This window comes from Mercenaria mercenaria, chromosome 13, assembly GCF_021730395.1.
Source record: "Mercenaria mercenaria strain notata chromosome 13, MADL_Memer_1, whole genome shotgun sequence".
Classification (NCBI taxonomy): Eukaryota; Metazoa; Mollusca; class Bivalvia; order Venerida; family Veneridae; genus Mercenaria; species Mercenaria mercenaria.
In genome coordinates, this window is record NC_069373.1 from 62,025,255 (window position 1) to 62,040,266 (window position 15,012).

The 15,012-nt window shown below is 34.6% G+C and overlaps 1 protein-coding gene across 2 annotated transcripts; it reads right to left on the reverse strand.

The window, feature by feature from the left end:
• Positions 1 to 1,477: 1,477 nt before the first annotated feature.
• On the reverse strand, positions 1,478 to 11,650 carry LOC123528747 (sulfotransferase 4A1-like). 2 transcript variants are annotated; one of them, XM_045308710.2, is made up of 8 exons: positions 11,463 to 11,650; positions 8,957 to 9,124; positions 8,537 to 8,665; positions 7,982 to 8,079; positions 7,153 to 7,282; positions 5,207 to 5,301; positions 4,307 to 4,490; positions 1,478 to 3,215 (listed from the first exon to the last, which is right to left on the reverse strand). In XM_045308710.2, the coding sequence occupies exons 2-8, from the start codon at positions 9,111 to 9,113 to the stop codon at positions 3,109 to 3,111; spliced, it is 900 nt and encodes a 299-aa protein (XP_045164645.2). In that variant the 5' UTR covers positions 9,114 to 9,124; positions 11,463 to 11,650; the 3' UTR covers positions 1,478 to 3,108. The 2 variants fall into 2 exon arrangements, with proteins under 2 accessions (XP_045164645.2, XP_045164646.2); XM_045308711.2 differs by having other exon boundaries at positions 11,487 to 11,648.
• Positions 11,651 to 15,012: the final 3,362 nt, after the last annotated feature.

The following is a 15,012-nucleotide window of genomic DNA, read 5'->3' on the forward strand; positions in this document are numbered from 1 at the left end:
GTATGTTAGTGTGTGTGTGTTGGTAGTATGTACATTTGCGTGCTGTGTATTTTGTTTTTGGGAGACTGCGTTGTTGAGACTAGGCATTCCCTGTTTGATATTTATCCTTGTTGTTTTTTTTTCTATGTATGTATGTACTTTTATATACATATAGTGAACGTATTTACAAACTCTGATCAGTAAATGTTCTGCTATTAGTAAAGACGCAAAAAGCTGTAATATCAGAGTTATGAAATTTCCATGTAAACAATTATTAATTTTTCTTAAATTTTCATCAAACAAAAAATATTGTTTCCTGCAATGTTTATTTCAGAAATGTGCTAATTTTTAATACATAATCTAAGTCGCATTCATTTCTCTAAATTACAGCAATTTTATTTTTTCGATCCTGCAAGAAAATGAATTTGTAAAGTGTTAGAGGTCGGTACTGTTTTTTCCAAAGTTGATTCGCATGTGTCGATGTAGGCACGTTAAAGACCCAGGTTGTCTTTTTAAAACAAACTAGGCTAAAAAAACAAAGACAAATATCAAACAGGAAATGCCATGTTCCAAAAATGCAGCCTCTCCAAAAAGAAACCCACATCACGCAAACGCGCACACTACAAACAAACACACGGGGACAAAACGAACAAATAAAGGAATAAATGGGGCACCGCCTTGGAACGGTCAGTGGCAAAAACACCACTGGGGAGCTTAAACCGGTTTTTAAGTTAGCCGGACATGCATTTATGTATCTAAAACTTCCTATATATATGTTCTAATGGCTTCGTTTTGGTCTGTCCCGCTGGTCAGATCGCCCTGTCTCTGTACTTGTCGAATATGAACACCGCGTCTTGAGTGGCTGTGATATATGTGTTTTCACGAAAATAGCACCATTTATATATATGGGTATAAGACAATATTGTAAAGTGAGGGATTTTTTTTATGTTTTCGCCTAGTGACTATATTCGAGAGAAAAAAAAACGCTGTTTCTGTTATAATTATTTTGTCGCCATATGAGCGACACCTCCAGAATATTTTAGTAAGTTTAATTATAATAGAAGACGCTTCAATAACAGAAGATTCTAGTGTTCTTTCACATGCCTCTTGAGAAACACTCATACACGATATTCTTGTCCAGATGTTAGTAATTTTAGTTGAAGGAGCGATAGCTCTAACTCACGACCTTTGGTTTCTTAGTCAGACAGTGATCGTTCGCTGATAAAACTGTCTACAATGAAACACTTTTTAACCTATATCACCTCAAAAATATCGACACACTCAGAGATTATATCACGGGATACTAATTACGTGTAGAATTTTCACTCTGATTGTATAGATGGTACCTAAAGTTTTGATACCTAAGGCCAAGAACAGTGTACCGAGCATTTTATCTAGTGTCTTTAAATCATAAAATGATTTTTTTAGAAAAGTGTGTCACTGAATATAATTATAACCTGTTTCCTGGCCTTAGAATTGGCTTAACTGATCTAGAAGATTAAGAAGTTAACAGCTTTATTTGGTACACCCAACTTTTTCTTGCGCACATGATACTTTGGCTATTTTATCAAATAAGTCGACTGATTGCCTTAAGATATATCTTCGACTATATCATGTCAATTTCATCACATACGTTACACAATATAACAATCACAGAGAATTCATGTAATACTGCGTGGTAAAACTTTTTATTTCAAAGACTAAGGGTGTTTTTCATTATTATTTTTCAGTTTAAAAGAATGTCTGAAACCGTGTCATTTATACTGAGTACATGTTGATAAATCTATAAGGGATTATTAATCAGAGTAAAACTAAAACAATGAATATTAGGAATAATGAACAAAGCTAAGTACAAACTGAATAAGTGAGTAATAAAGTATACTTGAAAATCGCGCATTTGATACGAGATTAGTTTTTTACTGAAAAGGGATTATTTTCGGTATTATATCTCATGTTACACGCTTAAATATAAAGAGAAAACATCAATTAAGTGTAGACATGTATTATTAAAAATAAAATAAACGTTTCTAGTTTCAGTTCTGAAGCTTCCAACATGATGCGAATATTGAGTCCGGAGTAAGTTACACGCATATCAGTAAAGTACTCATATAGTTTTTCTCATACTTTTGCAAAAAATGAAATTCGAGAGCAGATTAATTAAACACCTAAAACTGGCTCATGCAAATTGAAATGACAATTTATAATTCCACAATGTAGTTAACTACAATTTTCCATAAATGTATAAAAATATAAGATTTTATGTTTATTTTCTTCATATAACTTAACTCTTTGAACAGGGTCACATTTAACATGCCAGTGCCATTGTTGCGACAATACCGGTATTGTTATACACTTAATGAATGGCTTGCCGATGGATAGTTTTGACTTTTGACCGGCACGCCATTCAATTAGTGTTTTATTACATGAAATCAGAAATAAATTTTCATAATTATTCTCTTCAAGTTTTGACTTAAGCTCAGCAAAATTTAGAGTTTAACTATGAACACGTCTACAGCAAAACACTATGGACTGGTGGTTTGTACAAGGAGTCATGTGATATAATTCCTTATACCTTATAATTAAGACAGAATATTGTTGTTTGTGCTTCTGCCTTTTAGTATGTTCTATTTACGGCTTCAAAAAACAGACAGTAGAATTTCATATTGCTGTTGTTGTGTGTATACCCGATTTCCGATAATTTAACTGCTGCAGATGTGGTTCACTTATACTGATAACATCTGTACCATTCCCATTTATTTCTGTACAATTCATACGTTAATTATATGCATGAAACCGAGAAAAAAATCTAGAAAGATATAAAAATAACTCTACTGAACTGGTGTTTATGTGCTTTCAAGACATATCATATGTATCGGGTAAGTAGTTTGTAGAAATGATCAAATGTTATTTTCCTATGCATAATTACCTTACAAACACCATTTTTAAGATTGTAGTTTAATTAAGAGTCTGGCCTAACACATTAAGGGTTGAATCATCAGATAGTGTTTTCACAGACATTAAGTCAGTTGCAATTGATTATATAAAGAATAAAGCATACACCATTGTTTCTATGTTATGCAATCCATTATCAGTGATTGTAGGTCCCCGTTGCATAAGAAACTGCAAGCTCTATTCGTCATCCAAGTTAAGCCCTGAACCTTTAATCTCATCCAGGAGTTTTTCTATTTTCTTTGCCATTTCTGGTGTCAATAAACTTTTCCATGCACCGGCTTTTCCTAAAATATAAAATAAGTTTGTGGATAGCCATCACTACAACTAGAGCTTATCACTGAAGGCAATTAATATCCACATACCGCTCTAGTACAGGGAAAGAAAAATGAAATTAAGCTATTTTACCTGACTTTGGACCAAGTGACTTGGGTTGTGCACTCTTCGTGCCGACCTGATGAGGTTAACAATTGACGAATCCTTTCAGTGATTAAGAAGATATGCAGCAGTCACACATTTAAGCTATATGAACTTTGACCTACAAGTGTGGCATTGACTTTGGTCCTAGTGCCTTGGTTGTGCGCTCTGCTTGTCGTCTTGATAAGGTCATTAGTTTTATGAAAATCTTCCAAGCGGTTTAGACAATATAGAACGGGCAAGAAGTTTAGTTATTTGACCTTTGACTTTCAAGTGTGACATTGACCTTTGACCTAGTGACCTGGGTTGTGCGCTCTATGTATTTTCTTTATAAGGTCAGCATTTTCTAACGGTTAAGAATATAGACAGAACCGACGGACGAACCAACGGACAGAAATAAAGCCACCCCCCCCCCCCCACTCCCATATACACTTGTACTTTATATCTCGGGGTATAATAGTTCCAATTCACATGAAGAAAACTAGTGAAATATACTTGATTGCGAATGTAAAACAAACAAGGTTTTTATTTCATGTTTTTCAATGGTTTAAACCAAAATGTGCATGTGTTTATACTTTCCCTCCAGTGAAGAATGTATTTGATAATTTTCTGATAAATTTTACATTGATTCTTCAATAATTTATTGAAAAACCTGTGATAACATACTACATTACTTCTATTTCACATAACATTGCTTTGCCACTACTGACTGCATTGAAAAAAAAAAGAATGAGGTGACGATTTCTATTGTATGACCAAACCTTTGGGCATATTTTACATATTTCAAAGATTACACGAGTGTTTTAGTTAAAAGTCATTATTCAGTTAATAATCAATGTCTATGACACATGAACTCGGTTAACTTTCATTTGTTTTCAAGAAAAAACTAAATTGAGCCTGGTGTAATTCTGGAAACGTTCCATTTTGAAGCATACTGTAACTTTTATGTAACTAACATTACCCTGATTAATAAACCCTCCATCTCCATCATACACTTTCTTGATGTCCCTCCAGTATGACATGTTACACATTGGATTATTTTTCATGTTGTCCACTGAACAGTAGTCACATATTTTCGCGACGTCGTCTTCTGTCAATGTCCGACCGAGAAATTCAGCTATTTGTCTTGCTGTCTTCGGTTTATCCTTCAACGACAGAAAATCAATGACAGACTATTGTATTGTTCTTGAAGATGATTCTCTGAGATACTGAAGCAAAGGGAAAAGTCTGGTAAAAACACTGGACTTTTACCATTGTTTTGAATAACCAAACAAATTCAGAAAAAAAGTAAAACTCACATAGAATATTTGCGATCCTGCGCTTCGTTTCCAAGGCACACGGGCCAAATACTTGTAATTTTACCGCAGCACTACGTACAATGAAGAGATATAACGGGTATTTGTTTGTTTCAGTGTAAGATTGAAATAACTTTCACGAGTGAACACCAGATGCAATATTTTAACAAGTGATGCTCATTTCTAATAAGAAGTTGAGAAATTAGACAAAAATACCGCTCTGATTCTTTGATAATGATTATGATTCCCAAACATAAACACTCACACGTTACGTGCGGTTCAATATACGGACGGTTATCAGCGAAAAAGGGTAGGAAGTAAGCGTTTGAGCACATAGCTAGCTAGGGCAGATTTATGTGGAGAGATATTGGTAACTAAAGTTGCAAAACTCAGTATGGATTAGATTGCAACTTTTATGCTACAAAAATACGAGACTTTAGACGTAGATACTGACTTTCATTTGTTCAGCCTTGACGAAATATTTGAAATGTCTAGTTAATGGTCATTTCTTTATCACTTTTGTAATGGTTAAGGTCTTTATTGCACGTATCATGAACCTTTCTTACCTTTACAACATCTTCGTATTTGAGAAATAGTACATTTTTATCAATCCGTCTTTCCCAGAATTCCAATACATGTCTTGGCCAAGGGCAAAACAGTCCTGAAGAATACAATTATTTAATTGATTAGGCCATACCAAATTGATATGTCGTTCGTCGGAACTACCGCATCAATAATTTCATTCCCGAAGAAAAAAAATAAAAATCACCCGCACGCACGTACATAAAAATCTCCGAAAAAAAATTTTTTTTCCCGATTACGCGGTCCGGAATAATAACGGCAAAGCAGGTTTTATCGCTGTTTTAATGCGTCAAAGTGATATTGATCGGATTTCATGCATCCGTAATACATGTTACTGATGACCAAAACTCAAAAAGTCAGGAATTATGGTGTTGTTCATCATTTGTTTTAAATCTGGAGTGTCTGTGCTAGTGCCACACATGGCCTTCGATGTGTCGGTAGGTTATGAAGTAGGCACGTTCTACTTTTGTTCAATACAGCGAAAGGAACGAAGCACGACTTGTAAGACGTGCACGGGGATGCAGTTAAAAATATTTGGAAATATTGTTCAGATATAGTTTTCAAACCATTTGTTATCAGTTGTTTAGTTCAGTATGTTATATCTAGAGCCCAAACCTGAGGCCGACTACTATCTTAAAAAAATGTTTGTTCACAGATCCTGACCGACCTATCACATTGTCTAGGCCAAATCTTTTTGAACATACTTTCTTTAGTACAGCAGTCAGATATTCTATCAAAACACATTTAGTCAATTTAAAAATTGTTTAGCTTTTCAAATAAGTAGTGTAGATATACAATCTGTCCTTTGTAACCCCAATTTTGCCTGTTTGTCTATTACTTGGCTGTGAATTGATAGAACGAAAAAAAAAACTGGAAAAAACAGACCTCCCCAACTCTAAATGTCTAGTTTAGTCAAAGCAAAACAAACAACACTTTAAGGGTGGCCATATAACACTTTAAGGGTGGCCATATTGGGATCATTCTTTGTCAGTCTTGTTATCATTTTTGCCTGAAATGAATCTCCACCACAAAAACATAAGCTAGCCTGATCTGTTAAGAAATTATTCCAAAGGGATTCGAGCAATGTCGAAGCATCTGTATGACCAACTCTGTTTGGTCTCACTGGTCAAGTGGTTTGTTCCCTTCACCTCTATGGGTTGGAGTTCCACTAGGGGCACAAAGTTGTTCATGTGCCGAAGCCATTTAACTGTGCTTCAGAAGAAATGTTATTCCACACATGTGCCTGTTTTGTCTTAAATATTCCTCATGCTGTGCCGTTAAATAGGCAGGCCTTCAGAATGATGTAGAAAAATCAAAATTAAAAATAAGACACTCATCCCTTAGAAATTATAACTAAAAAAAAACAAAGTGATTCAGTGAGGTTTAGCAAGAATTTATTTGCAAAATCATTCATGTAGTCTTTTAAACATAATAGAAAAGCTATATACTGTGTTACCCACACTGTAAATGTTTGATTTCTGTGTTATTTCTAAAGAAATGTTAACTTCATGTATAATCATAACCGCCTCCTCAAGGGTCAAAGCTGGGAAAAAAAATAAAAAAAGCCCGCTCGCTCCATGTAAAATCTACCCGCCTCTGAAAAAATCAAAATTGAGAAAAAAAAAATAAAATAAAAATTTCGCTCGCCCGCTCCAATTTTTTTTGAAAATTTTCCGAAGAACTATTTATCAATTTGGTATGGCCTTAGCTTTGTATTTTGTCCAAGTCCTTCAATCGAGAGCAAGTGATTGTCAAGCTAGACTGAAAAAAAAAGGTTCGGGACGTGTTACAGAATCTGACAGTCTCCACAAAATTTCATTAAAACACACGTTTAAAATATCCAACTAGGAATCAACTTTCAAGTTTATTCTGTATAGGAAGGGCCTCTACGGCCACATGTAAATACGTGTACATGAATATATACTTTTACCTGTACCGTTGACAAATTCATCAACAAATACTTCAAAGGCAATATCATTTTCCAAGACAAATCCTCCCCATTGTAACAATCTGTAAAACGATGTTGCTATATCTTTTGGATTTCTGACGATGTAAATAATCTGAAGTGATGAAGGAATATTTATTTGTGGTTGATCTTTTTCTCAGTCAAATTAATAAGCTTAAACCACTTGTTCCTGTCGAGGCTTTTTGTACAGGTTTGATAGCTTAGCCGAACATCATACATCGTTAATGCTCTAATTTAAACTATGCTATTCAAGTACTGACGCATGTTCACCTAACTTAGCCAGAAGCATCGTTGCTTGCATAAACCTTCCTCAAATCTGTTTGACTGGATTGCTCGACAGAAAAGAAAAATATAGAAAAATAACTTCTCTTCATGACGCCTTCGATTCCCCAAAATTGGTGAGACGCATTTCTAAAACCCTGTTACAAAACAATTAAACTATTGAAAAATTAAAAGTTTTTGGTTTTCTGTATCATGGGCATTCCATAAAGATCTACTCAATTCAGCACATTGCTTGTGCATACTAAAAAGCTATACAAACGATTCATCATGTACGTCCATCCATCTGTCTGTTTGTGGAAGTAATATCAACACGTTCCTTTCTTACAGGATAATGATATTTAAGTTTATCAAAATATGTCAGTACGAGAAGATTTCAGTCAGAGTTAACAATTACAAAGTATACTTTGTACAATTGCCTAGAAAAAAGTATTGAAGCAGAAATGCATAATTTAAAAAAATACTCGCAAATGATAAAACTTGAAAAGAAATACTGGAGGAAAACGGGTTTTACCCTGCCTTTTCCTTTCTGTAGCTGCACAGGAAGCATGAAGTGATGAAGATGACATTTGATCATCCTGGGTGATTTCATTTCTTCAACGTATTTTACACCTTCAAACAAGGAAGAACTGAGACATTTTAAGGACACAGAAACTTTAAACAAGCTAACACTATCATGGCAATCTTAAATACGACACTGCTTAGATTTTTTTATTTAAAAGCTACTGCTGACGAAATTATTGCAGAAAACACAAATCAAGTGGAAGGTGGAGGTAGTCAAATTTCAGGATGCGACCGCTAAATAGAATAAAAAAAACGAAAGAATAACTACTAGGACAACTGTTAAAGAAGGCAGAAAACACACTGTTAAAGGAGGCAGAAAACACACAAATAGTTGAATAATAGAGGAAGACCCCGGTCAAGAGAACTGAATATTACCTGTTAAAATAGAGACCAAATTCCTATGTCAATATAATTGAATAAAGCATATTGCATAGTGCATAGTAGATGAAAAAGCTCTTCCAATAGATTGTTTATTTATTAGGAAAAAAAGGAAACTTTGTTGTACCTTTGTAATAAGGGAAACGGTCGTCTTTCTGTTCCAACTGTGGAAACCGTGCATCTAACTGGACAGATCTAGCCGTTTCAAAATCTAATGTTTGTACTAAATAAGTTAGTTCTTGTACAAGTGTAGTTCCTGTGGAAAAATCAACAGAACTTTAAATTCAGATTGATAAGCACCATGACCATCCCTTGATAAAAACTTTATATAAGTATTTAAAAATACCTTTAAAATTTTAAGCTCGCATTCATGATCAACAAACAGTCTGAAAGTCAATATATCTGAAAGTACAATGTGAGATCCCTAAGTGCTTAGTTCAGTTTATTACAAAAATATTTGACATTTTTTTTATTGTTTTATAACGAATGTGTCATGTATTTACGAAAAAAGTGAATATCTTACATTATGTATAGAACTGCTACCTACCTGACCTGGGAAAACTGCAAACCCATATATCGTCATCCCTTGTGTCCATCTTCTCTATATCATCTATTTCACATTCAAACATTGCAATACCTTTATAAGTAGCTCTTCTCAATTGCAAATTTTCCTTTTCACCTTCATTCTTGCTTGTTTCGGCCATTGTTTTAAGGTCTAGAGAAATACATTATGATAGAAACTGAATTTTTTAAAAATATATCTGAGTGAACTGTTGGCTAGATAACTGACTACTGATGACAGACGGACGAACCGGCAAAGGACATCCAATGACCCTAAAAGCTCACTACAAGCACGTCATACTCAGGTGAGTTAAAATGTGTACGTGATTGTCTATAAAACCAAGAACAATAACTGCGACGTGTCTGTTTGTTTTGCTCAAGTTTTTTTTTTCAAAAACAAAGTAAAACACATTATGTTATCTTATCTGCTTCAAGGACATAGAAAATCCGTAAGAATCTGGAAGACAAATCCCTCATTCTGCACCCCAGATCGGCGGAGGTAGCAGCAGCACACAGCAAATAGCCACAGCAACATTTTCAAGGTCCACAAACGACTAACACTCTAGATAAAGTGCAGCAAGATCCAGTAAAAGGGCGGATGATATAGTCTGCCCTTCCGTGCTGCAGCAACATTAATACCAGACAGTGACTCTTCGGAAAGTACACCAGAGCGTCTGATATAGAAATACTGCCTTGTGTGGCCATTACTTGGGAAAGTTAGTAAAAAAACAGTACGCTAAAGGCCTCAACAGACGGTAGGATATACTTGTACAACACCAATTAAATGTAAGATATACAGTCAAATATTATCATGTGCGCAATGGTATTCCTTGATTTCTGTGATTTTTTTTTGTAACCCGTAAGTCTTGACTTGCAAAATACAACATGTTCTATTTCGTAAGTTTTGCATTACGAACCAACCACTTGACGAGCAACAAATTAATGAATTATTAGCTGACAATGAGGCAAGTGATTGAAATTCCAGAAATAATTGTCCAAAATATAAACATAACTCTGAAACAAAATGGCTTCCAATGCACAATGGAAAAAGGAGACATTGATGAATGAAAAGTTAATTGATTTGTATCATGCGCAGTCGGATTTGTGGGACATAGAAAATCCGAATTATTCTAAGAAAGACTATAGAGGAACCCATTGTCTACCTCGAAAACGATCTCTCTGTTGCAGGTTAATTGCTGCATAATCACAATTTCACACATAAATACAATAATTCCATCTATAATCCTGCATTGGATCCATTTTGGAGTACTTTTTTAGGTAAACTCCGTGATTTATAGGGAGTGGAATAAAATTGTACGATTTTAAAATTGTACATCTTTGAGATAATCGGTGTTGTACAACTAGAACCTACCGTCTGTGGACACCTTTACTCTGACAAAATAGTATTGAGATAATCGGTGTTGTACAACTAGAACCTACCGTCTGTGGACACCTTTACTCTGACAAAATAGTATTGAGATAATTGGTGTTGTACAACTAGAACCTACCGTCTGTGGACAATTTTAATTACTCTGACAAAATAGTATTGAGATAATTGGTGTTGTACAACTAGAACCTACCGTCCGTGGACACCTTTACTCTGACAAAACAGTATTGAGATAATTGGTGTTGTACAACTAGAACCTACCGTCTGTGGACACCTTTAATTACTCTGACAAAATAGTATGTTACTTTGAGAAAATAGGATGGTCGTTTAACAAAATAGTACTTCACTCTGAGAAGATACACTGGCCATGATAGCATAGGTTGGTCGTTCAACAAAATTATACATCACTCTGACAAGATAATGTATACGTTGGACATGATAGCATGTTACATTGAGAAAATAGGATGGTCGTTTCACAAAAATAGTACGTCACTCTGAGATGATAGTATGTTCATTGGACCTGATAGCATGTTGCTTTAAGAAAATACGATGGTCGTTTAACAAAATAATATGTCATTCTGGTAAAATAGTACATACCTTAGACATGATGATGAAATCAACATGATAACACAGTAATTAACGAGTCATAACGGAATTTTGAGAAGATACTACTATAGATTCCTCTAACATAAGACAGCTTTAGCGTTCAATAACATTTTAACCCTACGGTTCACAAAGTAATTCAGTTCCAAACGATAGTAAAACAACATTTAAAAACAATGATAAAAAAGTCTAACTGTTTAGGAAGTACAAGATACAAAATGAAAATGTACTAGATACAGTTCGTTTTCAACAATATCATGTTTGTAAACATTAAAGATTGCGTTTTGCAACCTAAACTCAAGGTTCCATATTTTAATGTGGGTTGTATAAGAAAAACGGGAACTCAATTAAGCTAAAACAAAACATATAAATCAAGAAGTAGAAAGGTCATTTTGTAAGTAGAGAAATATTAGTTTGAAAACGTGTAAACACATATGACCTAGTAACCGAACTGTAGATGAGAGGTAAAAACATCAAATAAACCATTGAACCTAACACTTACTTGATTGTTGTAACAGTATGTTACCTTTAATCTTGATTTTCTAAATCAATTAAGCCGAGAAATATTCAGTTATAACATCCGAGAACAGATAGTGATACACTTCTAACACAATTTAAGTTCATGCAGATATGAACTAGATATAGACATTAGGTGCATATTTTATAAAACAGTGTGCTATCTCTACAATGAGAATTTACTTTTTGTGTTTGAATATGCGATGCGAGTTTACTAATTCAGCTACGCGAAAAGAAGCAGCCGATTGTTGTTTTCTCGTTGATTTTGAAGCGACTAACCCACACATCGTATTATGTGAACGTTGCTTTTAAACTTTGTGTCGAATTGGCCAAATAAGAGGCAATTTACGGATTGAAGTGCATATTTGTACTTTAAAATAATCATAATTGCTAGAATTGAAGTTTCAGTGGCAAGAACTGAGTTTCAGCTATTGGAAGAAAATTAGTTGAGTAGCCTTGATCTTGAAATTATGACGTAATGACTTGCAGATGCGAATACATGCCTTCGCTGAGCTAATTTAAAGTGGAGTTGTCATTTTAGCAGGGGCCTCAGGAAAACTGGAATAGTGAAAAACGGTACGGGGATGGCAGATTTGATCTTATTTTCAGATTTTACAGTGTTACCGGAGTGTGAAACCGTGTAGCAGTTCATTGGGGCTATCATTTGCAGGGAATTTTCTGTAGCGATTTGAAAATCGGCAAATTTAGCTTTTTTCGTCATCTGTTTCCGTGACCGAGAGAACACAAAATTCAGGTCTTGTAAATAGAAAACTAGATATAAGAGATGTATTGCAGATGGTTTGTAACGATTGACATACAGTCATATTAATTTTGCAATATCTTTATTTCATTCCCATAATCCCTGCACAAAACTCGGACCCTTAGCTCAAAGGTCAAGGTCACATTTGGAGGTCATATGTAAACAGGGCTTTATGCAATTTCATACCCGTCCATTACTCTGTCATTCATCAAGGAATTTTAATATTACTTGGCACAGATGATCCCGATAATCAGACGATGTGGCATGCGCAAAACCCGGACCTCTACTTCAAAGGTGAAGGTCATAATTTCTAAAAATAGAAATAATCTACCATTCCTATCTTTTTAATTAACGTTTGAACAGTAAGGGGTATTGGCTTCATACTTTCCCTTGAGGGAATTCTTTTGGTTGGGGTCAGGTCAAGGTCACCAAGGTTGTTTTTACTAAAAAAAGAATTAATAGAAAACTTGGCTTCTTTTACGGAACCGACATGCATCAAACCGGCAAGAAAACAAAATGATAATAATAGCAATAATAAACATGCTTAACAATCTGGTACTGACCAAACCGTAAAAGTAAGAGAATATGTTCTCTCCATTTCTCGACGGAAACGTGGTCTACTTTCGTTTATTTGTAAACATTTGAATAGATTTTTCCCGAATGGCTTTGTTTAAAATATTTTAATCAATAATTATGATTCAACGGTTTTCATCTGAACTGTCATCATTGGCGCGGAAAGAATAAGTACTGAACTGCGTCTCAGTTTTGTAACCGATGTGGAATAAATAAATTAAATTATACCAGATTTATCAAATACGTTCAAAGATGCTTTACATACAAAAGAAGCCACTCAGGCCGGGTGCAAAATTCTTCGTCTGCCAGTACAGACACAGAGCGATCAGAGGTGCAGTGCAAGAGAAAACCAAAAGAATTGAAAAAAATCAGATACAGGCATGCCCGGCTGACTTATCCTGGCTGGTATATAGCAAAGATCTTTTCCTCGGAAGAAAACAGTAATGACCTCACAGTCAGATGCAAGACGCTCGGGAGCATCTCTGAAGCTCTATTGAAGCATATTACTGCACGACTATAATCTGTTGATTGATTTCAGCAGAAGCAAAGTTGGCTGTAAACGAAAAACATATATAGTATGACTGACCAGTTTTGGTAGATTCATCTGGTAAAGAAATATAGAACTCTTAACAAATTGTACAAGAATTCGGAAATCACAACTTATTCAAACTATTCCACAGCAGATTTATGCTCTTTCTTTAAAAAAGAAAATACGCGTATCAACATCGTAAATTTCCATCCCTCTTCTCTGTAATCTTTGTATGATATCTGAAGTACGAAAATATATTGGAAGCGGTGGTCTAGTGGTTAGGGTGTCGGTCGTTCATCTAAAATGGTATCTCAACCACACGTTCTCACATGGCACCAACAATGGGTTTTTTTTTCAGGAAGCGAGCTCGATAGTGGTAAAAATAAGTTTTGAGATTCTTCACAATCGAGCAAAAACAAATTAGTATAAACTCAACTAAGAATATTGGAGTTAATCGGGCTGGCCAGACATGGAGCTATCAGAACATTTGGAATAATAAGCTGAAGAGGTGCCTTGGGTGGAAACTCCTGCAGAAGTATATTTTGGAAGGCTCGACTTAAAAAGAAATGGTCCAATTCTTCATTTCTTCATGAAAGATAAGAAATTGTTCATATACTGTAACTGTGAGTTCAAATGAACAGTTAGAGACAAAAGAAATGATACCATACTTATACAAAAGATAAAAGGTGGGAAATTGCCAAAACTGATGTTCCGAGCCCAGTACAGTGCTTGATAAGAATTTGATATAGAAAAATACACATCTGAAAAAGTCAAATGAACGAAGTGGCCAATGAAAGGCAACTCACGTGTAATATTAACCATATTAAAAAAATGAATGAAACTTCGTTATTTTGTTCAGTCCACCTGTTGATGGTAGGTGACAGGTTTCAATAATGTTTATGTCGGCACCTAGTATACTTCCAAAAGAATATATTTTTTCACCGCTGGCTGTTTTTTTTTTTTTTTTAGTAGGAACAAACTTGATGAACTCCTGGGAAAAGTTCAATTATTCTCACCTAGTTTATACCCTTGATAATTCTAATGTGCGTAAAGGTAACATGAATTGAAAGACTTCATACATATTAATAGTTTTAATATCAATAAGAATTCTTATTATGAAAATATTTTGATCCTTTGACTCAGTTTATCACAAATTAGGGATTTAAGTGAAATCGACCAGTTTCATTATTAATCCTGCCAATGAATCCTTTATTTACTTTCTTACAGAGAAACATGGTTTATCCAACCAGTGTGATTATAATAAAGAAGTCAATAGTGTCGATTTGATTTTGTATACAGTGTATCGATTTGCATTCTGAAGCATGTGCGTAGCATACATGGCATTTGATAAATACAATTTGGTAGCACCTTTTCCGACAAAAAAATAACAGGAGCTCCCAAAGTATCTATCTAAAACCAGTATATTTGTGAGTATTACAGTTGCCAGGGTTTAAAAGTAAAAATAAAACCATCTTTTAAGGACTTTCGTGGCAGAGATTCAAGGTACAATTCAACTACAAAAAAAAGTATTTATACACCTGAAACGTGTCGTTACGTAATTTGAAAGTGTTTGACATAACTAATATTCATGACAAATAGTTTTTCTAAGAATTGTCTGAGCAGTTTCATGACAAAAGTGGTCATTTCATTCTTTACATATTTTCGAAGGAAACC